General features: G+C 38.9%; 1 protein-coding gene across 1 annotated transcript in view; it reads right to left on the bottom strand.

The window, feature by feature from the left end:
* Positions 1-589: 589 nt before the first annotated feature.
* LOC124594191 (cytoplasmic dynein 2 heavy chain 1) overlaps positions 590-25,252 on the bottom strand; it is a 786,854-nt gene continuing 762,191 nt past the window's right edge. The window contains exons 68-72 of the mRNA XM_047132551.1: positions 20,545-20,642; positions 9,209-9,418; positions 7,321-7,514; positions 5,654-5,858; positions 590-996 (exon numbers count right to left, since the gene is read on the bottom strand). Of these exons, the coding sequence (XP_046988507.1) occupies positions 838-996; positions 5,654-5,858; positions 7,321-7,514; positions 9,209-9,418; positions 20,545-20,642 (866 nt within the window). The 3' untranslated portion in view covers positions 590-837. The remainder of the gene's footprint in view (positions 997-5,653; positions 5,859-7,320; positions 7,515-9,208; positions 9,419-20,544; positions 20,643-25,252) is intronic.

The raw sequence follows: 25,252 nt of genomic DNA, 5'->3' as shown, positions 1-25,252 counted from the left end.
CAGCTTCTAGAAGATAACTTCTATTAGCCAATGAGCAGTCATAACTTAAACACTGAATATGTTTGTCTTGGTTTAGAAAATTTAGTTCATGGTAAAATATCAGAAGCAAATATCAACAGTTCAAGCTGTATGACTGATGATGATTTGAAATTGGGACTCTGAATGCAAAACTGTCCATGTAGATAAGGTCTTGTATGGTATGAAGTGCCTTGGTGTTAGGAAAATTAGTTCTTAACAAATTGTCAGTACTGGCACTCTACAGTTCTATCAACCAATTACAATAAAATACATCAACCTCATATGCTGTAAATCTGCATATATTCAGTTTCACATTGTACGTTGCTGAAAATATTCAGGCCCAGCCAGACAACATTTGCAAAATCTGCATCATATCATATACAGCTCCTCGTGTCTCTGTATTTTCTGTAATAAATAACAAGGAATGACTGAAATTGTGAATGAAATTTTCTGAAAATTGAACTTCCATTTATACATACTCAGAGTACACAAAGAAACAGTTCTTAACAGTGACACAAGGTACTTCTACAGTACAGTACTGCCACACACATGATGTATAATAATACTAATATTGTTCATATACAAGCTTTTATTGTGAAGTATATATTGCTGTACATTGATTAAACAAATAAAATTCTTCATTGTGTCACATTTCAGTGCTTTTCTAAAGTGGGTAGCAAAATATTACATGAAGTAATATCAGCTTACTGGTTTCAACTGCAGTAACAATGTTACTTTAAAAACTTGAGAGAAATGTCACCATCAATTGGTGACTTACACCTGGGATATAACTCAATAAGCTAAAAGTCTTCTAGTATTTTACTTCTTTATGAAGAAGCAAGTGCCAGCTTTAATCCAAATATTATGATCTGAAGCACGACAAGGCACATCTAGTGTGGTAATAACTCTTTCACGTGCTGATGTGAGGTATAAAGGCAATGTTATATATTCTTGGTGCTGATGTTTCCCATAATCACTCTGTAAATAATAATAATAATAATAATAATAATAATAATAAAACAGAATTCAAAAACAAAAGTTTGATATGGTATTTCACTACAATCCTTATATTACATAGACTGCATTATCAAGTCTGTGACATTCACCAGTCATGGCAGGATGCATATCTTCAAAAAATTTCAAAACTGATATGTTTAAATAAAGTGATTATGCTTTGGGCTGTAAAAAGGCTTGAAAATTACCATGTGTCAAAACTGTAACCACAATAAATCAGAATGGCCTCATTTAAAAATTTCACAAAGGTTGTGGACCCAGTCCTCATCAAAATCCAAAACTTGATATATTATAATAGAATTAATACGTAACATTACAAAAAATTGAACAGATAAAGCATTTTGCTATATATACACTCCAGGTGCCATTGACATTTTAGATCTCTGACAGATTTACTAGATTTAGAGAATGCTCAGTAAATTCATTCTTTTCTCAGTCAAAAAATTTATGGACAGAGTATAACTGATACAGTTTTAAGTTTCTTGAATTTTTTTCTTGAATCTCTCCAGTGGCAAGACTTGCACTTCCATGGGCAGTTATATGAACATTCTTAGGACAATTGTCAGAAAGTTGTCTCTTGTTTTGGACAGTCAGCAGGTTGGTACATTTGTTCTCTTTGTTGTGGGTATTGTGATCATGTATCTCATACCTCTTGCTGAAGGAATCCGGATTTAACATGGAGCAGGCACAAAAATAAATAATTGCTGTAAACAGTCATTATTCCCAATTTTGTGAATAATGGCTTGCAGTGCCTACGCAATGTAATATTACTGTGTAAGATAGAAAACAGACTACTCAGTCATGAGTATCACTGTATCTGGCACTAGTTTCAATTCTATGACTCTCCCAGTCTATAGCTGGCATTCTGAAGTCTTCACTATTGTGAAGTCATGAGCAGGAAACATACTTGTGATCAGCTTCAAGTTTTCTATGAAGCAATCTGCCACTGTAGCTCCTTGGGCGAGTGGTCTATAAAAGCATTGGACTACGAAGTTCCAGCCACAGTTGAAGACTACCTTTACTCAGATTATTTCACAGTTGGATTCTGTTATAACGTCACTAGATAACATACTATTCCTTACAGCAATAAATACACGGTCACCACTGGCATCTAGTCTAGCCTTTTGATATATATTCAAATCTGAACTTAGAATTTTGCTGTTGTTCACTTCTGGTTTCAGCTAACTTTCTGTTTCTAATAATATGTGAGCATTATTGCCTTTAATAAGTGATAGTAATTCTGAGACATTGTCATGGATGTTCCTGCAGTTCCATAAAATCATATTAACATTTTCTCATTCCTGTCTGCAAGTATGAGTGTTCTTCTCAGAGAGTAAAGTGGCTCATCTCTCTTAATATTTGGCAGGTAACTTACCACTGTCCCTAAAGAGGGGGTTCCTCTAGCTTAAGAGACATCCATGTGCACACTACACACACACCTTGCTTCCCAAGGACCTACCTGCTGTGTGTAGTGTATGTCTAACCTATTGAGGGGGACCTTGTAACTCTCTATCTAATAACAGAGGTCAAGAAATTTGGATCCAAAATCAACACAGAATTGTCCGAGTCTCAGGCTTAGACTTTACTCTTGGCTCCAAACCAAAGAACTACAATCGTGTCTGGGTACAATACTGCGAAGAGAGAGTTCGATTCTACTCTGTGGGTAGGTCTACCTGTCTTCACCGATTCAATCACCTAAAGGAACTGGGGATGGCCTCAGAATCCAGGTGGCTAGCATATTTCATGCTAATGTGAGCTATCACTTGCACCTGGTTGTACTCACTGCTTTCAACAGCCACCAGCAGAACCTCCTCTGTACCTCAGACAAGACTTCCCAGCAACCATACCAAGTTTGTTGTAGCATTCTTTCCTGACCTGTCTGCTATATAATTCTAATGTTGGAGCTCATAATGACCAACAAATGCACTCTCAATTATTGTCTGGAAGTAGCAGGAACATCAGCCTCTGACCCGACAGGGCATCCAATGATGGCTCAGATGTGTTATCAATACAGGGCAACATATGGTACATGTCACTAGGCGTACGCTGTTCTGGCAATTCCCACATTCACTTTCCATCCAGAGATACACAAAAGCACCACTGTCTGTCACTGTCTGACAAATCCGTCAGATGCTGCACATCTGAAGATGTAGTGACAGATTGCCAGTGGAATTAAAAAGACACTGCTGCCCCGACATCGCTGAAGCTTAGAGCAGCAGGATGAAGCCTAAATCTATTGTGGCTAATACAGCTTCTAGCTGTTTCTGGACAGAACCAATTCACCAAGCACAACAAATCATACTTACTATTAATTTCAAACTGCTAAAAAAGCCCTCTTGTGATTTAAAAATATTCTTGTTGAGTACACAGAGTTTCCCTGACATTTGAGATAATACAGCAAACATAAGCAAAGCCTTTGCATTCAATATCAAAGACAGTAGAGATTATTATTACAGTGAAGAAGGTTCCATTCAGTTTCTGAACAAGTTCTTGAACATGATACTTCCAAGGGAGCTTTCTATTATCCTTGGTCCTAAGAATTTAAAAAGGTTGACATCACCAACTGTTTGATAACCTTTTAACAGTAAAATTTCAGTTTTACAAGCATTTTGTGCCTGAAACTGTGCATTTTGTTTTGTTGGAGCTAAGTGTTAATCTGTTCTCTTTAAGCCAAATCCAAATGTTACTGACTACCCTTTTAATGTCCAGATTTCTTAGCCACTGTTAAATCTTTCAGGTTGTATGGCTGTGGTCCGTGAAACTACTCCATTCCTAACATTTCATCCAGAGCTGCAATGTAGCATCTCTTAACATGTCCAGTGCAGCTCTCATCTCAAGGAAACATTATGAATGGAAAAGTTTCATGGACCACAGCCACACAACCTAGGAACTTTACCAGCAACTACCCTCTTAGCTATTTCATTTACAATACACTCCACATCTTTCATAATAATACCTGTGTCACCTGAAAAGAGAAATGTTTTTGAGTCATCTATCAAGTTTAGTTGCAAATCATTGATATAATCAAGAACAGCAGCAGACCCAGAACAGAACCCTGTGGCACCCCTCACATTAGTTGAGCTCTGCCAGATTCTAAACTGTTTCCCGGTCATTGATGCTGGAAAAAACATCTGTTTCCTACTTTATAGACCTGAAATGAACACTTATTTAGCATGTTCCCTAATCTTATACTGTTCCAACTGGCTTATTCTGCTTTACACAGTGGGCAAGCCTCAGATTCCATGTTCAGTGATGATGAGGTGTGGATGTTCAACATGCTGTGGCCTACTTGTAGTTTCACTGTCCTTCAATCACTTTCCATAGATGCTCATGACAGTAGTATGTGAACAGCTGACTACTTTCGCATTTCTGACATGTTCATTCCTAGACACCAGTCTCACATTTGTCAGAGTAGCACAAGTCAGTGGATTTGCCCAGTTGTGGTCTGAATCATTACCAGAAATAATTTCACATTTTTCTCTGCTCCATTTATGTGCTTTTCTTACTGCATCAAGTCCCGGTGATGTCACCTGGGGCTTTCAATTTCACAGTGAGCAGTTGTCATGATGTTTTGACTCATCAGTGCATGAAATTCAGATTTTTATATTTGTTTCTCATTCTGACATATAGTTTCAATCTGTCATGGTAATTCATCACATAAAGTAGAGTTAAAGAGTTTGCTCAGTCTGGAACATTCTATAATTCAATCGTGTCAGGTATTTGCTGGGGATGTTTCAATCCATAATTAACTACGTGACTATTCAATATCAATACAAACACGTCTTTCCAGACTACATGTCTTACATATGCTAGAAAAACTGCAGAAAAACAATCAAAATTGTTCATTGTTGACATATTTTGAGTTTTAATCACAAGACAAGACTAAAAATAGCTGTATATCAAACTCAAATGCAAGTTAGTCCTAGAATTCCTTAAGGTTACAGACAAGATTTTTATAGCAGAGGAGTACCAAGGCTATTTTTTGCAGAATTCTTCAAGATTGTATTTGTCTTCAGCCTTTAGTACAAAGTATGGAAACTCTAAATTTGATTGATGTGATCATTCAAACAGATGTGTTTATGGCAAGAACAATTGCACTTTGCTATGGTAAACCCACTATAACACACACCTATGTGTCTTCTAGAATATACATGTCTGCTTGTGTCTATACATGTGAGGATGGATATGTGTGTGTGTGTGCGAGTGTACACCTGTCCTTTTTCCCCCCTAAGGTAAGTCTTTCCGCTCCCGGGATTGGAATGACTCCTTGCCCTCTCCCTTAAAACCCACATCCTTTCGTCATTCCCTCTCCTTCCCTCTTTCCTGATGAAGCAACCGTGGGTTGCGAAAGCTTGAATTTTGTGTGTGTGTGTGTGTGTGTTTGTTTGTGTGTCTATCAACATACCAATGCTTTCGTTTGCTAAGTTACATCATCTTTGTTTTTAGATATATGAGTACTTGGAAAAGCAAGATATGTGCTGAAACTGATGCATGCTTACTAATTTCACAAGTTTAGCTAGGTCTTATTTATCCATTCTGATAAAGAGTAAATACGTTTTATTGTAAAGCACTACAGAGCAAAAAAAACTATACTTCAACTGAGGTGGATACAATACCAGACCTTTGTCATCCATGTGAGTGTGCAGATAGGAGCAGCTGAGGCATCAGGAGCATCAGCAGAACAAGGAGTCAGGGAAGTACCACTGAAAACTGCACCCTCTATCTGTAGTCCTTTCAAGCACAAGCACACTTTCATTTTACTGGACACATTCTTCTGATTCCAACTTGTGACCTGTCTAAGGTCATCTATTGCAACATCGTTTTCCCTTGAAGCAAATTGTAAACCAGATTATTACAGAATAGTTGATTGTTGAGATTATAAATGTATGACAAACTGATGGTGAATGTAAAGCTTTAGGGAAAAAAGTGTCTTTCAATAGTTAAAGAAAGAAAAGAACATAATAATTTGCTAATGAATAAATATACAAAACATTTAAAACAATGAAGCAGCAGATGTATGTATCTAAACAACAGCAATAGCATAAAAACAATTACACATACTAAATGTAAATACATGGATCAGTGAAGTTATTATTTAGCTCATATAGTAAGGTATGCTCCATCCAATTCATTAAATAGTGAATGGACGAGTTCTGTAATGTTCCATCAAATACAGTACTTGTCTGATATCAAGATGCTGTTACTTATATATTTACCATACAAGTAACTGAAACTACTTTATGATTTATTACATAGTTTTTTTTATGAAAACTGGCTGTCTTTCATTACACTGACCATTTTGTTGTTTCTCATGATTCTCATTAATACTATACACCTTTCCTTATAGCTGATATTCATTTCCTGATTCTACATCTCTATGCATAAATAAATCTTCCCCACACACTGACTGAAGCATTATTCTTGTTCTCAATAGCTTCTCCACACTCAGTTCTAATAATGTCTAAATGGCTGTAGGAAAAGCTTGTTAGTTGTCAGACATTATTCATGCCCACATATGGCATGATTTGTTACATCCTGAAACTGAAACCATGCTGTTCAGAGTCTGCCCACATCAGCTAAAGTATTGACCAGGTTCACAAATTAACAACCCTACATGTCTTATGTTTCTGTGCACAGTTTGTCCACTTGTCTCTTATTAACTGAGGATTTTATGTGATATAACCTTTCCTTTGCAGCTGTAATAGTGTTCCTTTACTTCTCTATTTTGCAGTTTCTAGCTCTCATCTCTGATTTCTATTAACAACATTATATAATAATAATAATTTAGAACTGTAATTGATAGCTGGAGTTGATAACTTTTACAGCAACTAAACAAAATCCTACTTAATGAGCCACTGAACAGAGCCCTTAAAACACATACATTAATAAACGAGTAAATAGATGGCATAATGTTAAGCAGCACTTGAATGAAGTCTTTATGATAGTTAATCAAAATGAGCAAACTAAGAAAAACAATAGTCTTGTAAAACTCTATCACAGGTTAGTAAATATGGGAAGAATCAAAGATATGAAATTAATGAATGAAATTTCACATCCCATAATTATTGTCAACATTTGGAAAAAGCTAAACAGAAAAAGGACGTTTGCTAACCATAAATATGAAGGATGTGTCACACTTAAACACCCCCTGAACCCTCTCCACCTCCCTTCAAAAACAAGCCAGTTTAATGAGTGGGAAATTGCCTCTTTTTTTCATTCAATTTCTATTTCTACTCATGGTAAAAAAGAAATTACTTATCTGAAAGCTTAAATCATTTAATTATATACCTTGCTGTCTGCTGTTTCACAGCTGCAAGAAAAGCCTCAGGTTCAAACAGATCTCCCAAATCAAGAGGCTCTCGCAACAAATCTGAGCTCCGATTTGCCCAGTGACCAACTGCAGTGGCCTGAGATACTAAAGAGTGTAAATAAAAGGAAGGCTCCTTTGGACCACACCAAAGATTTTGCCATGATTCTGGAACCTATGACAAAACACAAATAATTAAGAACAGATTTTTTCCCAATATTAGTTCATTAATTCAAAATTAAATCAAAGTTGATAAATTTACTTCTAAAATGATTAATTACTGTTGATGAAATACTGAGAACCATACAATATAATGGGAAAGTTATATAAATTACCACAACAAAAGTACTAGAGTTTGAGTATTAAAGTTTCAGAACAGCAAAGAGACTTGTATTCTTGGCCTCACCTGCCTTTCCATTATGAAGTGAACAATGAATGCTTGATGGGTTAAATGGCTATATCTTCACTAATTAATTAAATCATAGTATCTGCACAAATATTAGTGAACACTGAGCAGCCAGAGTTGTCAATTCTAGGGTTGTGCTGATTAATATTGCAGACCAATGGCATACACATAGGCACAGAAATCCCCTCACTTACGTGACTGAAAAGGTCCATATTACACCACGCCTCATTAGTGACAGCTGCCAATAGAAATGGAAACAGGAAAGTGAGTGTCAGTGTGCCTTATCAGTCTTGAAGGGTGATGCGAATGAATTTAAATGATATAAAATGTTCAGTCTCTGTAAAACAAGTTTGTCATACTGCAAACTGAGCTAGTAAACGGCATGCGGCTGAAACAATGATGTGTATGAGTAATCAACAGGACAAAGACCATTTATGCAGTGATGACTGGATACTGGAATACAGAGTGTCACTGCAATTTGGAATGGAGACTGTTCTCTCTGCAAATCATAATGTAATGAACAACTTCATCCAGTGTTGTTATAGACTGAAGCACTACAACAGTAGTGGATCTGTTTGTGTCAAGGATTTGATGCCATCTGCTGTGGGCTAAACTGATACTATTCATGCTTTATATTGACATCCACAGCCCAGGAACAATGAGCAATGTGAAAGTCATTCTGGCAATGTGAATGATAAAATGAAGAATCTTCAGATGGCAGGAAGTAATAAAGGTTAAGATTTAACATATAGAACATTAGAAACAGCACAGAAGCTCAGGACTGGGAAGATAATCAACCATGCTGTTTCATAGGAACCACTCAGGAATTTCCCTTAAGTGATACAGGAAAATCATGGAAAACATAAATCTGAATGGCCAGATGGGGATTTGTACCATCGTCTTTCTCAATATGATTCCAGTGTCTTCTAACAAGTTTAGATGGAACCTGCTCTATTGTGATAGCTACATACTTGTTGAACACTGCCATGGTGATGACAATCTAGCAGCCAGAAAAGTTATGCAATGCAATATACAAATCAAAAGTCTTATGGTTGGAGAGTGTCATTGGATACCTTAACTCCAACACACCAAGGACAAACTGTACAGTAACTACTACATCAAGAAAGTATTAGCATGCAAGCAACTTTCTTTCCTTCAGCCAATTCCACATACGATATTTCAGCAATATAGTGCCTAGTCACATGCAGGGAAAGATGTGCAAGCCTTTTTTGATGAGCAAAGATTATTATTGCTTCCCTGGCCTGCCTACTTTTTAGGCATGTCTTCCATCAGGCATACCTGGCGTATGTTTCACAAGCTATTTAACCATCACAGTCCTGGAGCAGCCTCTATCAATATTTTATGGATTGGTATGTAATTTGTGCACAGGGAGACTCCCTAGTAACAGGCCTTATAAGGGGATACAAAATAATCATACTAAAAATCAGTGTTTCAGTACTCACCTTGTGACTGATAAGAGCAATTGCTGTCTGTTCAGTTTCCTTAGATGGAAGAGCTATTGCACGCATTACTTTGCTTAGCCTTGCCAAGGACTGATGAACAAAATGCACAAGTGTTATAGCATGGTTGTGCTCCAGTAATACGAAATTGACAACTGGAGAGCTTATTTCTGAATCTTGTGGCAAAGGTTTTGTTTGAATCAAACCTGAATTCTGTAAATGAAATGCAAAGCACTTTGAAATCTGCAACTATGGACATTCTGTACTGTAACAAATCTACATCAATATATATATATGCACACACACACACACACACACACACACACACACACACACACACACACAGAGAGAGAGAGAGAGAGAGAGAGAGAGAGAGAGAGAGAGAGAGAGAGAGAGAGAGAGGGGGGGGGTTGATGTAACAATGAAATTACATGCAAAGTTCAGAATACATGAAATGTTACTAAACAACCAATTTCATTACAGAAAAAAAAGGAATAAAACATTAGTAATACTACTGAAAAAGAGTGTGGAGTGTGCTGAAGCAAAAAATAAAGAAGATAATGAAGAAGGAGGAGGTGGAGGACAAGGATGGGGATGGGAAGATCATTCCGAGTCACTCTCTTCAGAGCTCTTTTCTTATCTTTTTTTGTGTTTATAGCAATCTACTTCAAGAAAAATACATTCTTTCATGTGTTTTTTGGTGGCTTTGATGATGACTGATTTAACTTTCCTGACAGGGACATCATGTTATCTCCACTCCTTTACCTCTTCCTTATCTTCTATAAAAAAGTTTCATTTCTGGAAATATGAAAATCACATTAATACTGAGCTACTATCAATGTCTTATTCAGAAAATAAAATATTATCTTTTTTTATAATATTTAATCACTAATTTTTTGTAAACCTAAATTTTTTTTTAAAAATATGAATATTGTTACATATGACAGACATAAAGAGGACTAGTAGTCAAGAAAAATGAAAATTTCCTTAATGAGTAGGTCGATCAAGAAGAGTAAAGAATGAATTAAACAGTAATACTATCAAATAACTGAAAAGAAGAAAAAGTAGGAGAAATATGTAGATGCCAGATGCCTCACAGGTGCTGAAAGTAAAGCACGCACTTTGTTTCTTTGATTCTGTGCTCATTCCATGCATTATTATATGAATGAGGTTATTTATATACGTATTATTTGTAAGCAAAAGCTATACATTCCATATTACATAAAGAGAGATGTGTGTGAGATCTAGTATTACATCTGAGGAAGTTCATTATTACATTTATAAGGCAAATTCACCTCAGTTCCAAGTCACACAGGCATTTAAACATAAGCCATTGTTTCCTTTTAAAATGTATCTCAATGAATTAATTTCATTTGGCAGTATCAAGTTTCGGTCTCCTGATACATTTTATTTGAGCATTTCAACATAAGTCATTGTTTATTTTTAAAAATTTCTTGCATCCAACAATTTTAACACACTGTCAGTTAATTATGAAGTATTTCTTCATTGTTACATAGATATGTAAGTCTATTCTATGTCAATTTGATAACTTTGCTTATACCTGTTGGTAACTTTAGTGTCTTCTGTCATTAAGATAATAAACAAAAACAACATAAATAGTAAGAATATTAAAACTAATAATTAGGTTGTGCATGATGTTCTTAATTTTACTTCAGCTGAAATTATTATTGCTCTCTTTTGAAATACAGGTGATTTTTCCCATACTGGTTTGAAAGCTCCCTTCACAATACAGTTCTGTAAGATAGAAACGTCTACATAAAGATGAAATATAAAATTCTTAATGTTTCAATATTAATATACTCATCAGAACATACATACTTATATTCTTTTGACTGTCCAAAATTCTCTTCATATGCTCGTGTTCCCTCATGTGTTCTTCTTTCCTGAGCTCTTTTTCATGTGCTTTTGTTTAAGTGTGTGTTTTGTTAGCGATGTTTTTGAACTGTCCTCAATTGCATATAGTACTATGTGTGATTCCCACTTCCTTGACATCTTACTCTGTTTAATTCTGTTTTTTTCTCATGTTTGCATCTAAGATGAAAAACTGGTCCAAATATTTTCCTGAGAAATTTCCTTGCCTGTTTTACAATCTCTCTCTTATCTTTGTTTGGCCATGAATCACTGTAGTTTCTACAACACAGAGTGCTTCTAGCAGAACTACTGTGTTGTAGTATCATAGCTCTGCAATGACGGAGAGAGCTTTTTTGTTGCAGTGACTCTGCTTGAGCCTATATGTTTTCTGATATTTTGAGATTCTTTCTTAATTGGCTGTTGTGTTCAGTCCTGACTGTTGGCTGGTCTCACTGAGATATTTAAAGTTTTCTGTGAGACAACTCAAAACCAAAAAGTTTGGTACCCCCTACTCCTAAAATAAATAAATTAGGCTACCAATTTACAGGAAGACTGCCCCTGAAGTAGGTCATCCGCACAGTAATTCATTAGTTTATATTCAATCATCTAACAGAGAAGAAAAGTGTTGTACTGATTATAAGAAGCTGAAGCCACAATGTGTGGCATTATGCTCAAAGATAAAAGAGAAAATGGAAACAACCAGTATACAGTGAACCACCCTTAGACATGCTACTTACAATGGATTTACACAACTTTACATACTGTGCTCTAATGAGCAAAAATTACATTTCTTTTTTTGTTACATATTATGTCAATAGCGATACTAGTTCAACAACACATTTAATATCGAAACAATAAGTCATTTGCAGCAGATTTATACTGTTCGTCATAGTGTACTCCGATGAGCAAAAATTACATTTCTTTTTTACAAACTGAATCCACAGCAAAACTAGCTCAACAACACATCTAATACTGAAACATTAAGCACCATCGATTGGTGAAAATCAGATGGAAATGAGCAAAATGGCTTTTTAAAAAGTTTTTCAGGTACATCACAAAAATTCTTTCACTTTAGATATTAAACTTATTATACAACTTGACTTAGATCAGTGCAAACTGTTGCAAGAGCACCCCCATCCTAAAAGCTAACTAAGTTACTCTAAAACTGCCAATTGGCAAAACCAGATACATGAGAAAATAATATTATTGAGTCTTCTAATGGAGAAGAAAAATGTCTTATTTTCATATGAAACGTAATAAAACAGTTTCATACAGCGACCAAAAATTACGATTTATTATTACAAGTTGAAGCCACACTGTGTCGCATTACACTCAAAGATAAGAGAGTAAATGCAAATGACCAGCATGCAGTAACTCACCCTCAGACAAGCCATTTACAACAGATTTACATAGTTTTACATACTGTGCTCTAATGAGCAAAAATGTCCAGCCTCTGTGGTGTATTTTTGCTGTTAAGTCAACCATACACCACTTTGATTACTGCAGCAGCAGTTTCTGTACATGGACTATCTCCTATGTCACACTTACAGCACAGTATGTAACTAGTGAGGCAACTTGAAAAATAGAACCATGACAAATTTGTATAATTTACATGTATAACTGTATTACAGACATGTGCCTCATTTGTATAAAATTATCATGTAAACTGCAATCTTCTTTGTAGGATGGTTTGAAAGTAGACACAGCTGTCCGAAACTAGTCATCATCAAGAAATAAAAAACAGATGCTTCTCAATGCAACTTTTGGTGAAGCTACAACCATTTATTTCAAGTTGTGGACCTATTTTTCACCTGCAGCATGCTACAGGTTCATAAATATGTGCCTCGTCGAGCAGTAAAGGAGGCCTACACCTTTTTGGAGAAGATTCAGTTGACCAAGGCATGTGATAAGGTTTACTACAATCGTTAAGTGTTTTCTGTGCAGTGTGATATCAGTGTATGCAAGTAAAACTAAAAATGCAGTGGCAACTCTTTGCCTTTGAATATGTCTGTTTGTGTCCGTATATGTGTGGATGGATATGTGTGTGTATGCGAGTGTATACCCATCCTTTTTTCCCCCTAAGGTAAGTCTTTCCGCTCCCGGGATTGGAATGACTCCTTACCCTCTCCCTTAAAACCCACATCCTTTCATCTTTCAAGCTTTCGCAACAAACTGTTGCCTCATCAGGAAAGAGGGAAGGAGAGGGAAAGACGAAAGGATGTGGGTTTTAAGCGAGAGGGTAAGGAGTCATTCCAATCCCGGGAGCGGAAAGACTTACCTTAGGGGGAAAAAAGGACAGGTATACACTCGCGCACACACACACATATGCATCCGCACATACACAGACACAAGCAAACATTTGTAAAGGCAAAGAGTTTGGGTAGAGATGTCAGTCGAGGTGGAAGTACAGAGGCAAAGATGTTGTTGAAAGACAGGCGGCGGCAAATTGAAATTAGCAGAGATTGAGGCCTGGCGGATAACGAGAAGAGAGGATATACTGAAGGGCAAGGTCCCATCTCCGGAGTTCTGACAGATTGGTGTTAGTGGGAAGTATCCAGATAACCCGGACGGTGTAACACTGTGCTAAGATGTGCTGGCCGTGCACCAAGGCATGATTAGCCACAGGGTGATCCTCATTACCAACAAACACTGTCTGCCTGTGTCCATTCATGCGAATGGACAGTTTGTTGCTGGTCATTCCCACATAGAAAGCTTCACAGTGTAGGCAGGTCAGTTGGTAAATCACGTGGGTGCTTTCACACGTGGCTCTGCCTTTGATCGTGTACACCTTCCGGGTTACAGGACTGGAGTAGGTGGTGGTGGGAGGGTGCATGGGACAGGTTTTACATCGGGGGCGGTTACAAGGGTAGGAGCCAGAGGGTAGGGAAGGTGTTTTGGGGATTTCATAGGGATGAACGAAGAGGTTACGAAGGTTAGGTGGACGGCTGAAAGACACTCTTGGTGGAGTGGGGAGGATTTCATGAAGGATGGATCTCATTTCAGGGCAGGATTTGAGGAAGTCGTATCCCTGCTGGAGAGCCACATTCAGAGTCTGATCCAGTCCCGGAAAGTATCCTGTCACAAATGGGGCACTTTTGGGGTTCTTCTGTGGGAGCTTCTGGGTTTGAGGAGATGAGGAAGTGGCTCTGGCTATTTGCTTCTGTACCAGGTTGGGAGGGTAGCTGCCGGATGCGAAAGCTGTTTTCAGGTTGTTGGTGTAATGGTTCAGGGATTCCGGACTGGAGCAGATTCGTTTGCCACGAAGACCTAAGCTGTAGGGAAGGGACCGTTTGATGTGGAATGGGTGGCAGCTGTCATAATGGAGGTACTGTTGCTTGTTGGTGGGTTTGACGTGGACGGACGTGTGAAGCTGGCCATTGGACAGATGGAGGTCGACGTCAAGGAAAGTGGCGTGGGATTTGGAGTAGGACCAGGTAATCTGATGGAACCAAAGGAGTTGAGGTTGGAGAGGAAATTCTGGAGTTCTTCTTCACTGTGAGTCCAGATCATGAAGATGTCATCAATAAATCTGTACCAAACTTTGGGTTGGCAGGCCTGGGTAACCAAGAAGGCTTCCTCTAAGCGACCCATGAATAGGTTGGCATACGAGGGGGCCATCCTGGTGCCCATGGCTGTTCCCTTTAATTGTTGGTATGTCTGGCCTTCGAAAGTGAAGGATGAAGCTGGCTAAGGTAATGAGGAAAGAGGTTTTTGGTAGGGCGGCAGGTGATCACCGTGAAAGGAAGTGCTCCATCGCAGCGAGGCCCTGGACATGCAGAATATTTGTGTATAAGGAAGTGTCATCAATGGTTACAAGGATGGTTTGTGGGGGTAACAGACTGGGTAGGGATTCCAGGCGTTCGAGAAAGTGGTTGGTGTCTTTGATGAAGGATGGGAGACTGCATGTGATGGGTTGAAGGTGTTGATCTACGTAGGCAGAGATACGTTCTGTGGGGGCTTGGTAACCAGCTACAATGGGACGGCCGGGATGATTGGGTTTGTGAATTTTAGGAAGAAGGTAGAAGGTAGGGGTGCGGGGTGTTGGTGGGGTCAGGAGATTGATGGAGTCAGGTGAAAGGTTTTGTAGGGGGCCTAAGGTTCTGAGGATTCCTTGAAGCTCCGCCTGGACATCAGGAATGGGATTACCTTGGCAAACTTTGTATGTAGTGTTGTCTGAAAGCTGACGCAGTCCCTCAGCCACATACTCCCGATGGTCAAGTACCACGGTTGTGGAACCCTTGTCCGCCGGAAGAATGATGATGGATCGGTCAGCCTTCAGATCACGGATAGCCTGGGCTTCAGCAGTGGTGATGTTGGGAGTAGGATTAAGGCTTTTTAAGAAGGATTGAGAGGCAAGGCTGGAAGTCAGAAATTCCTGGAAAGTTTGGAGAGGGTGATTTTGAGGAAGAGGAGGTGGGTCCCGCTGTAACGGAGGACAGAACTGTTCCAGGCAAGGTTCAATTTGGATAGTGTCTTGGGGAGTTGGACCATTAGGAGTAGGATTAGGATCATTTTTCTTCGTGGCAAAGTGATATTTCCAGCAGAGAGTACGGGTGTAGGACAGTAAATCTTTGACAAGGGCTGTTTAGTTGAATCTGGAAGTGGGGCTGAAGGTGAGGCCTTTGGATAGGACAGAGGTTTCGGATTGGGAGAGAGGTTTGGAGGAAAGGTTAACTACTGAATTGGGGTGTTGTGGTTCCAGATTGTGTTGATTGGAATTTTGAGGTTTTGGGGGGAGTGGAGCTGGAAGTGGGAGATTGAGTAGATGGGAGAGACTGGGTCTGTGTGCAATGAGAGGAGGTTGAGGTTTGCTGGAAAGGTTGTGAAGGGTGAGTGAGTTGCCTTTCCGGAGGTGGGAAACCAGGAGATTGGATAGTTTTTTTAGGTGGAGGGTGGTATGCTGTTCTAATTTGCGATTGGCCTGTAGGAGGATGCTCTGAACAGCCGGTGTGGATGTGGGAGAGGAAAGATTGAGGACTTTTATTAAGGATAGGAGTTGACGGGTGTGTTCATTGGCTGAGTTGATGTGTAGGTGAAGGATTAGGTGGGTGAGGGCAATGGATTGTTCAGTTTGGAACTGGTATAGGGACTGATGGAAAGAAGGATTACAGCCAGAGATGGGAACTTTAAGTGTGAGGCCTTTGGGGGTAATGCCAAATGTCAGACAAGCCTGGAAACGGTGGATTTTGTAGCAGCAGTATTGTTGAAAGCGGAAAAAAAATTTTTTTTGGTTATGGTTTGAAGGTGGGTTACGTATTATTGAGTATATATAGGCGGGATAAAATTGTATGGTAGATTCGGTAAAGAAGGGAAGGTGAATACAAAGTGAAACTACTTGCAAAAACAGAAAGAGAAAATTAGATGACAGGAAAGATTTCGAAATGCAACAGTAACAATAACAAATGTAATTGTTGGGTTCAAATTAATGATATGAATATAATAGAGGGAAACATTCCACGTGGGAAAAATATATCTAAAAACACAGATGATGTGACTTACCGAACGAAAGTGCTGGCAGGTCGATAGACACACAAACAAACACAAACATACACACGAAATTCAAGCTTTCGCAACAAACTGTTGCCTCATCAGGAAAGAGGAAAGGAGAAGGAAAGACGAAAGGATGTGGGTTTTAAGGGAGAGGGTAAGGAGTCATTCCAAGCCTGGGAGTGGAAAGACTTACCTTAGGGGGAAAAAAGGACAGGTATACACTCGCACACACATACATATGCATCTGCACATACACAGACACAAGCAGACATTTGTAAAGGCAAAGAGTTTGGGTAGCGATGTCAGTCGAGGCGGAAGTACCTTCTCACCTTCCCTACCCCCTGGCTCCTACCCTTGTAACCGCCCCCTATGTAAAACCTGTCCCATGCACCCTCCCACCACCACCTACTCCAGTCCTGTAACCCGGAAGGTGTACACGATCAAAGGCAGAGCCACGTGTGAAAGCACCCACGTGATTTACCAACTAACCTGCCTACACTGTGAAGCTTTCTATGTGGGAATGACCAGCAACAAACTGTCCATTCGCATGAATGGACACAGGCAGACAGTGTTTGTTGGTAATGAGGATCACCCTGTGGCTAAACATGCCTTGGTGCACGGCCAGCACATCTTGGCACAGTGTTACACCGTCCGGGTTATCTGGATACTTCCCACTAACACCAATCTGTCAGAACTCCGGAGATGGGATCTTGCCCTTCAGTATATCCTCTCTTCTCGTTATCCGCCAGGCCTCAATCTCCACTAATTTCAATTTGCCGCCACTCATATCTCACCTGTCTTTCAACAACATCTTTGCCTCTGTACTTCCGCCTCGACTGACATCTCTACCCAAACTCTTTGGCTTTACAAATGTCTGCTTGTGTTTGTGTATGTGCGGATGCATATGTTTGTGTGTGCGAGTGTATACCTGTCCTTTTTTCCCCCTAAGGTAAGCCTTTCCGCTCCCGGGATTGGAATGACTCCTTACCCTCTCCCTTAAAACCCACATCCTTTCGTCTTTCCCTCTCCTTCCCTCTTTCCTGATGAGGCAACAGTTTGTTGTGAAAGCTTGAAGTTCGTGTGTATGTTTGTGTTTGTTTGTGTGTCTATCGACCTGCCAGCACTTTCGTTCGGTAAGTCACATCATCTGTGTTTTTAGATATATTTTTCCCACGTGGAATGTTTCCCTCTATTATATTTTAATAGTGGAGTGTATCTGCAGACAGAAGGTTTAGAGATGGACAATTGTCTTTCAGGTCTGCTAGTGGACATTTTTATAAAAGTTATATGCGTGACACATTCCTTGTAGTAAAAGGAGGAGGGCGGCAGATAGCAGCTGTGTAACAGCACTGGAATATTAAATATACACTTGACAGTGAAACAGATAATAAAATTAATTTTTTTGGACCTAACAGTGATACAAAAGGGGAGTAAATTGGGTTTTCCAATTTTTTGGAAATGCGCTCAAACAGATGTGATAATTTGCAATGATGCTGATCATCTGGTGCAGCATAAGTAGGCCTTTTTTCACACAATGCTGGCATGGATGAAGAGACTCCCATAAGAGGAAAGCAAAATTAATAAAGAGCGTAAGATGCTGAAGCAGATTGTGGTAGCAAATGGATACAGAAGTAGCTTAATTACAAAGATATATAAAAACCATAGACAGGTTAAGACCCACATAGTAAGGATAAAAAGTTCTTTACGGTACTGGGGGCCTATGTATATAAAACTGGCATCCAATTTCCTGGACAAATTTCAAATGGTATTTTCCACAAAGGGTCACTTCAAGCACAGACTAAGACACAGACTGAGTAAAGGAGTTCATAAGGGTAATGTTCACAAATTGAGCCATCAGGGGTTTATAAGCTGAAGTGCAGATCCTGTGATAAATTTTATATAGGTCAGATGGGCAGGTCCTTCTCAGTTATGTTCAGGGAGCATGTTAGTCAAAATAACAGAACAGCATTTGGCCTGCATTTAAGGAATGAAGGGAATGTAGCTGGGACAATACAGGAAACAATGGAAGTGCTGCACATTGCTCCTAAAGCCCTGCAGTTGGAAGAATTAGAAATTTACAGAAATATAATCAAAGAACCAGATAAAGTACTCAATGAGCAAGTAGGTTTTGGATATAAAGGGTTTTTTGCTCTGTTTAGGCAGGAACTGTAGTTACTGACAACTTTGGGAGGGGATACCAACTCCTGCTATTGGATGTGTAGTGCTAGAATAAACAGACTATAAATGGTTGGTTCCTGTATGTTGTGGCAGAATGACATCATGTATTTTACATCATTTTTGACCTGTCTCTCGCCATGGGCGTTTACATAATATACAGGTGATTTTGCATTGTGAGGAGCATGGTTCACTAGATTGGAATATAGAGGGTAAAGTTGTGTAGCCCATGCATTAATGTGACTGTAGTCCACTGCAATGGTTTAAAGACTGAAATGTGCTTACTACAGCCAAATTTCGAATATCATATAACTGGTGGACATCATATTATCCTCATTTGGCTGTTAATAGTATGTCTAACATGGTTTTCCATTTTATTTGCACCTAATGGGTTACTATACACCAGAATTTGGTTGATGTTGTATTTTAAGTGGTTATAAAGAAACTGTAGTAATTCCTAACATGAGATGATTTTGCTTCTCAGTGGTTTACATGACTGGATTGCAATAAGCTGGTAGTTATTTTGGCCTTTGTATGTGTTTGCGAATGCTATGGTTTGTGATCCTGTAGTAATGAAATTGTAAAGATTTTTACTCATTGGAAGAATGAATGTAAACACTATCATTACTTTGGTTTGTAAGTTTTAACTGCAAATACCTCTAATCTCAGGCATGAGAGAGCTGTATGTAAATTAATGACAGTTGTTGAGACGATTTTTCATGGGTAACTTTCGTTTCATTAGATACTATATTTCATTAAAGTGCAATGAACAAAAGTATGACTGCTGAGCTTAGTCTATGGTACTGTAGCACAAGAGTACTTTGGTGTATTACAGCCACTTGTGACTAATGGTATAGTCACAGCTTTTTTGATATTGCAATGGGAATAAATGCCATTGTTTATGCCATATACATAGCAGTTTTCATTGGCCTATAAGTGTCTTTCTGTACACAATAGGAAAGGGTTTGTTATTGTAATGATGTATTTTAAAGATTGCTCATCTATCTGATTTTTGCCAATCAGTGGTTTTAGAGTAACTTAGTTACATTTTAATACAGAGGTGTGCTCCCATACCGGTTTGCACTGTTCTAAGTCAAACTGTATAATAAGTTTAATCTCTAAAATGAAAGACTTTATTGTTTTTATAATGTTCCTCAAAAACCTTTATAAAAATGCATTTGCTCATTTACATCTGGTGTGTGCCAATTGTCAGTGCTTAATATTCAATATTGGATGTGCTGTCTTACTAGGTGCACTATGGATTCATTTTGCAAAAAAGAAATGTAATTTTTACTCACTGGAGTGCAGCACATAGAATCATGTGAATCTGTTGTAAATGACTTCCCTGTTGTTCGAGTGTCAGTCATAGCTCTTTGAACTGAACTGTGACTGGCGCCCAAACAGCAGGGAACTAACATGCATCGAGATTAGAAAACAGTGCATTGATAATGGATAGGCACTAGCCAAAATCGGGATTTGCATAATTAAACTGCAAAAAAAGGATGACTGAGTGTGGCTCTCTATAATTTATAAATCACATAACAGTCGCTGAGTGCACCCACTTTCCTAATGGAAGGTAACCTGATGAAATTACAGAACTGTGTGCCTCTTTATCTATGTACTGCGTCATTTTGTTTTGACCCTTCTAGCTCTAAGTGACACAAGAATATCAGTGCATACCAGTCATGCATGTATCTACAAACAAACATGAAATTTATAACATATACTTTATTTTTTGACATGATAATTACGACTTTATGACTATCCCTCATACGAATAAGACAACAGCACAACTTAAATACCTGGTTGAGTTTCTTCCATAAATTCAGTATGGGAGCAATGTGTTTCTGCCATTTATCTCTGTCAAATTTGTGAGAACCCTCTGTTGGGAGGATTAATTCTGGAAAGGAAGAGAAAAGTAAAACGGGATTGTTAGAGAAAACAGCAATGAACATGAAAAAGTTCTACAGCACTGGAAATTTCATATCAGAAACAATACAGAACCATGCAACAGCAGCTTACTGATACATGGTGCATACTTTACATTCAATATGACTTGGTACTTTTCACAAGGGTGCCGGGAGCAGAAGTATCAGTACAGGGGAGGGATAGGAGAGATTAGTGTTTAATGTCCCATCAATGAGGTCATCACAGATGGACCTCAAGCTCAGATTGAGGTAGGATACAGAAGGAAATAGCCGTGCCCTTTCAAAGGAACCATCCCATCATTTACCTTAAGTGATTTAGTGAAGTCACAAAAAACCTGAATTGGGAAGACTGGATGAGGATTTGAATAATCATCCTCATGAATGTGTAATAAGCACTGTGCCACTACTCAATGTGTATCACTAGAAGTCAGCTGATACTGATTTTCTTCCACTTTGTGCCAGCCATTATTAGCAAACAATTACTGTTCGTGGTAGCAATGAGTAATGTAACAACTCCAAAAATTTTACAAGCTCTTGAGCTACCACTCTTTTTCCAGTTTCAGTACACTCATAATCATGAATACCTATATTTGAATGTTGAGCTTAATGTATTCAGCTTCAGTATCATCTTACACTAGCTTGTTCATCAGCAAGAAATGTGGCAGCCAGCGCCTTCATAACCAAAATTTGTATGTTGATGAGTCTCAGTTTCAGAACTTAATGTGGAATAGAAAGACACTTAAGGAAATAGCAACGAGAAAGTATTTCCAAAGATTAGAGGAAAAACTTCCACAGCCGCTGGACACAGATATATAGATTCTTCTGTTGTTCTGACTGTTTTAGTTTCCAGTTGTGAGAGAGAGCTGCTATGTCATAGAGTTTCTTTTCGCCCATTTATTGAGTGGCCTTTCCACTTAAAGAAAGCTTGAACACTTTCCCTGTTCGGACTTCCTTTCCACTTCACGCAGTGGGCTCTTGCTACCAAAAGATCAACATGCTCTACCATCTTGTTCGCCTTTTATGTTACCATCTTGTTCGCCTTTTATGTTGGTAAGTTATAAACGGCTGCTTAATTTGAAATAAAGAGTTTTGATTACTGCATAATGAAAAGATGATTGGATCCTGTATGTTCCAACAACTTGTTTCACATTTGATTAAACAATCACTTCTGACTAACATATGGAAAGAAACATCCAGACTTCTTTGTGCCAAAATCTTTCTATTTGATTGTGAGCTTGCATCTGTAATATCGAATATAAGTACATTCGAGTGATGAACCTTGGCAGCCAGAGACTATGGTCATGTGCGTGTGTGTGTGAGTGTGTGTGTGTGTGTGTGTGTGTGTGTGTGTGTGTGTGTGTGTGATGACGGCCTGTTTGATCGAAAACTTTGTTTGACAGTCTTTTTGTTGTGCCCGTCTGCAACTCGGCGTCTCTGCTATATGGTGAGCAGCAACTAATCTTTTCATAATACTGTCATTATTCCATCCTGGATTTTTCGTTGTCTGATTTTGTAAGTTAAGTAAATAGACATTTGTCTCACATCTCAGAGTAGAACTCAAAACACTTATTCTTAGGTAGAGGCTTGTAGAAGAACTCAAGTTTAAAATAATAGTTGATCAAGCACAAGTGCTAGATATATATCTAGCAGAATAGTCAGGGACTGGAAGAGACCCCTGTGATTTACAGTCCCTGTAAACAAACTTATAAAGAAAAACTGCTTACTGTGCAATCGGTCTAAAACAAAGCATACGAGTATAGCTTGAGAGATGCTATATGGAACCCTTTTGACTGTAAAAGAGCAATCTGTGAAGTGTTCAGTACAGCCATACAAGGATCTTACTAAAAGAACTCTCACAAAAAACAAAGAAATTCTGGTCATAGGCAAAGGCTGTCAGTGGCACCAAAGTTAGTGTCCAGACACTCTGGGTTATATGGGAACTGAAATGGAAGTTAGCACAACAAAATCAGAAATACTGAACTCAGTTTCAAATGTTCCTTTACAAAGGAGAATTCAGGATTACTATCCCAGTTTAGCTCTTAAACCACTGTAAAGATGAGTGATACTGACTGATCTGGACAATCCTAACCTGGCTGCATTACAATGAATTATCTGAACATACAGACCTGTAGTTATCAACATTATATTTTTTCCCCTGTCTATAAATATGAAATTATAAGCAACTATGATTATGAAAGTTAATAAATCAGTCAAGAATGCTAGCAAAGTATTTCTGCTGGATAGAGCAGATAAACAGTTACTAGCATCTCACTTAGTAAACTGAATTCAATTATTTCCAGTAAGATGGATGTAGAGGAAAAGGGCAAAGTTTAAGCAAATTGTAAATCATAGTCTGGAGAATAATGTGCATAGTAAGTGGATAAAGGATGCAAAAGACCCATCATGGTTTAATAACAAAATTCAGAGGATGCTGAAGAAGCAGCAGCTGTTGAACTCTCGGTTCAAAAGGGAACGCATAAATGACGGCAAGTGAAGGTTAGTAGAGATTCATGCATCTGTGAAAAGATCTATGCACAAAGCATACAACAACTACTACTGTCACACCTTAGCAAAAGTTACAAGCATATAGAATAAGTTCAGAGATATCTGAGTGGCTAAAAGACATGTTACGTAATAGAACCCAGTATGGTGTGGAAGTTGAGTGGCTGTAGGAAGATACAAGATGACTTATACAAAATTTCCAGTTGGCATGATGAATTGCAGCTAGCCCTAAATGTGGAAAAGTGTAAGTTAAGATGGATGCATGGGAAAACCAAACCTTTAATGTTCGGATACAGTATTAATAGTGTCCTGCTTGACATAGTCAAGTCATTTAAATATCTGGCCATAAAGTTGCAAAGCAATATGAGATGGAATGAGCAAATGAGAATTGTGGTAGGAAAGGCAAATGGTTGACTTCGGTTTATTGGGAGAATTTTAGGAAAGAGTGGATTACCTGTAAAGGAGACCACATAGAGGATGCTGGCGCGACGTATTCTTCAGTACTGGTCGAATGTTTGGGATCCATACTAGTCGGATTGAAGGAAGACATCAAATAAATTCAAAGGTGGGCTGGTATATTTCTTATCTGTAGCTTCAAACAACATGTGTTATGGAGATGCTTTGGTAACTCAATTGGGAATCCCTGGAAGGAAGGCGACCATCTTTTCGAGAAACACTACTGAGAAAATTCAGAGAATCAGCATTTGAAGGTGACTGCTGAACGATTCTAGTGCCACCATCATGCATGCGCAAAAGGACCACGAAGATACGATATGAGAAATTAGGCCTCAAATAGATAGTCATTTTTCTTTCGCTCTATTTGTGTGTGGAACAGGAAAGAAATGACTAGTGGTACAGGGTACCCTCCACCACGCTTTGTATGGTGGCTTGCAGAGTATCTATGTAGATGTAGATGTAGATGCAAGTTTGCGTTAGAAAGCACCTACCTGGAAAGAAGTAACTAAGTACACTGTTAAAGCAAGGTTCAGATTTTTATCTGAACAACACCCTATGAATTTTTACATCTCAGAGACTTAACTGCTGGCTTAATTCACTTTCTACTCATTTCCAGTAAGTCTATGAAGCTGTGGCTACATTTCATCCACAGCAGAATGGGAACAATAACTAAAGATTCTGCATATATTTGTAATGTCAGTAAGCCTGCCCAGCTAGCTGCACGGTCTAATGTGCTGCTTCCTGAGCTGGAAGGCATGCCTGTCCCCGGCACAAATCCACCCAGCAGATTAGTGTCGAGGTCCGGTGTGCCGACCAGCCTGTGGGTGATTTTTAAGGAGGTTTTCCATCTGCCTTGGCGAATGCAGTCTGGTTCCCCTTACTCCGCCGCAGTTACACTATGTTGGCGATTGCTGTGTAAACACTAGCTCCACATATGTGTACATCATAATTACTCCAACATGCAAACATCTGGAGTTACACTCGTCTAGTATGAGACATTCCCAAGGGGGGTCCACTGAGGCCAAACCGCACAATAACGCTAGGTTCAGTGTGGGGTGGGGGGTGGGTAGGTGGACTGCTGTGGGGTTGTAAATCACTGAGGGCTACAGCGGGACAAAGCCCATCCATCGTTTCTAGGTCCCCCGATACAATACACAACGTCAGTACTATCTTCATTGAAACTTCCTGTAAGATTAGAACTGTGTGCCAGCCTGCGTCTAGAACCTGGTCCCTCTGCCTTCTGGGGCAAGTGCTCTACTGATTGAGCTATCCAAGCATGACTCACGACCCAGTGTCACACCTTTACACTGTCAGTATCACTTCTCCTACCTTCCAAACTTCATAATATTTCTCCTGCATATCTTGTGGAACTAGCACTCCTGGAAGAAAGGAAATGAGATGAGGCACTGACGTAAGTAAAGCTGTGATGACTGGTCGCAAGTCATGCTCGTGTATCTCACTTAATAGAGCACTTGACCCAAATTGCAAAGGTCTCAGTCTGAATTCCAGTCGTGGCCCAATTTTTGTTGTACTGTTCCCACGAAATGCCTATATCTGATAAGTTTGATGTTGGGATTCTATGATTTATGACAAGGATTGTGAAAGACCAAATACATAAACTCTG

The sequence above is a fragment of the Schistocerca americana genome, chromosome 2 (assembly GCF_021461395.2).
Source record: "Schistocerca americana isolate TAMUIC-IGC-003095 chromosome 2, iqSchAmer2.1, whole genome shotgun sequence".
NCBI lineage: Eukaryota > Metazoa > Arthropoda > Insecta > Orthoptera > Acrididae > Schistocerca > Schistocerca americana.
Note: the sequence above shows the minus strand (reverse complement) of the source record. Positions and strands in the feature narration are given on the sequence as shown.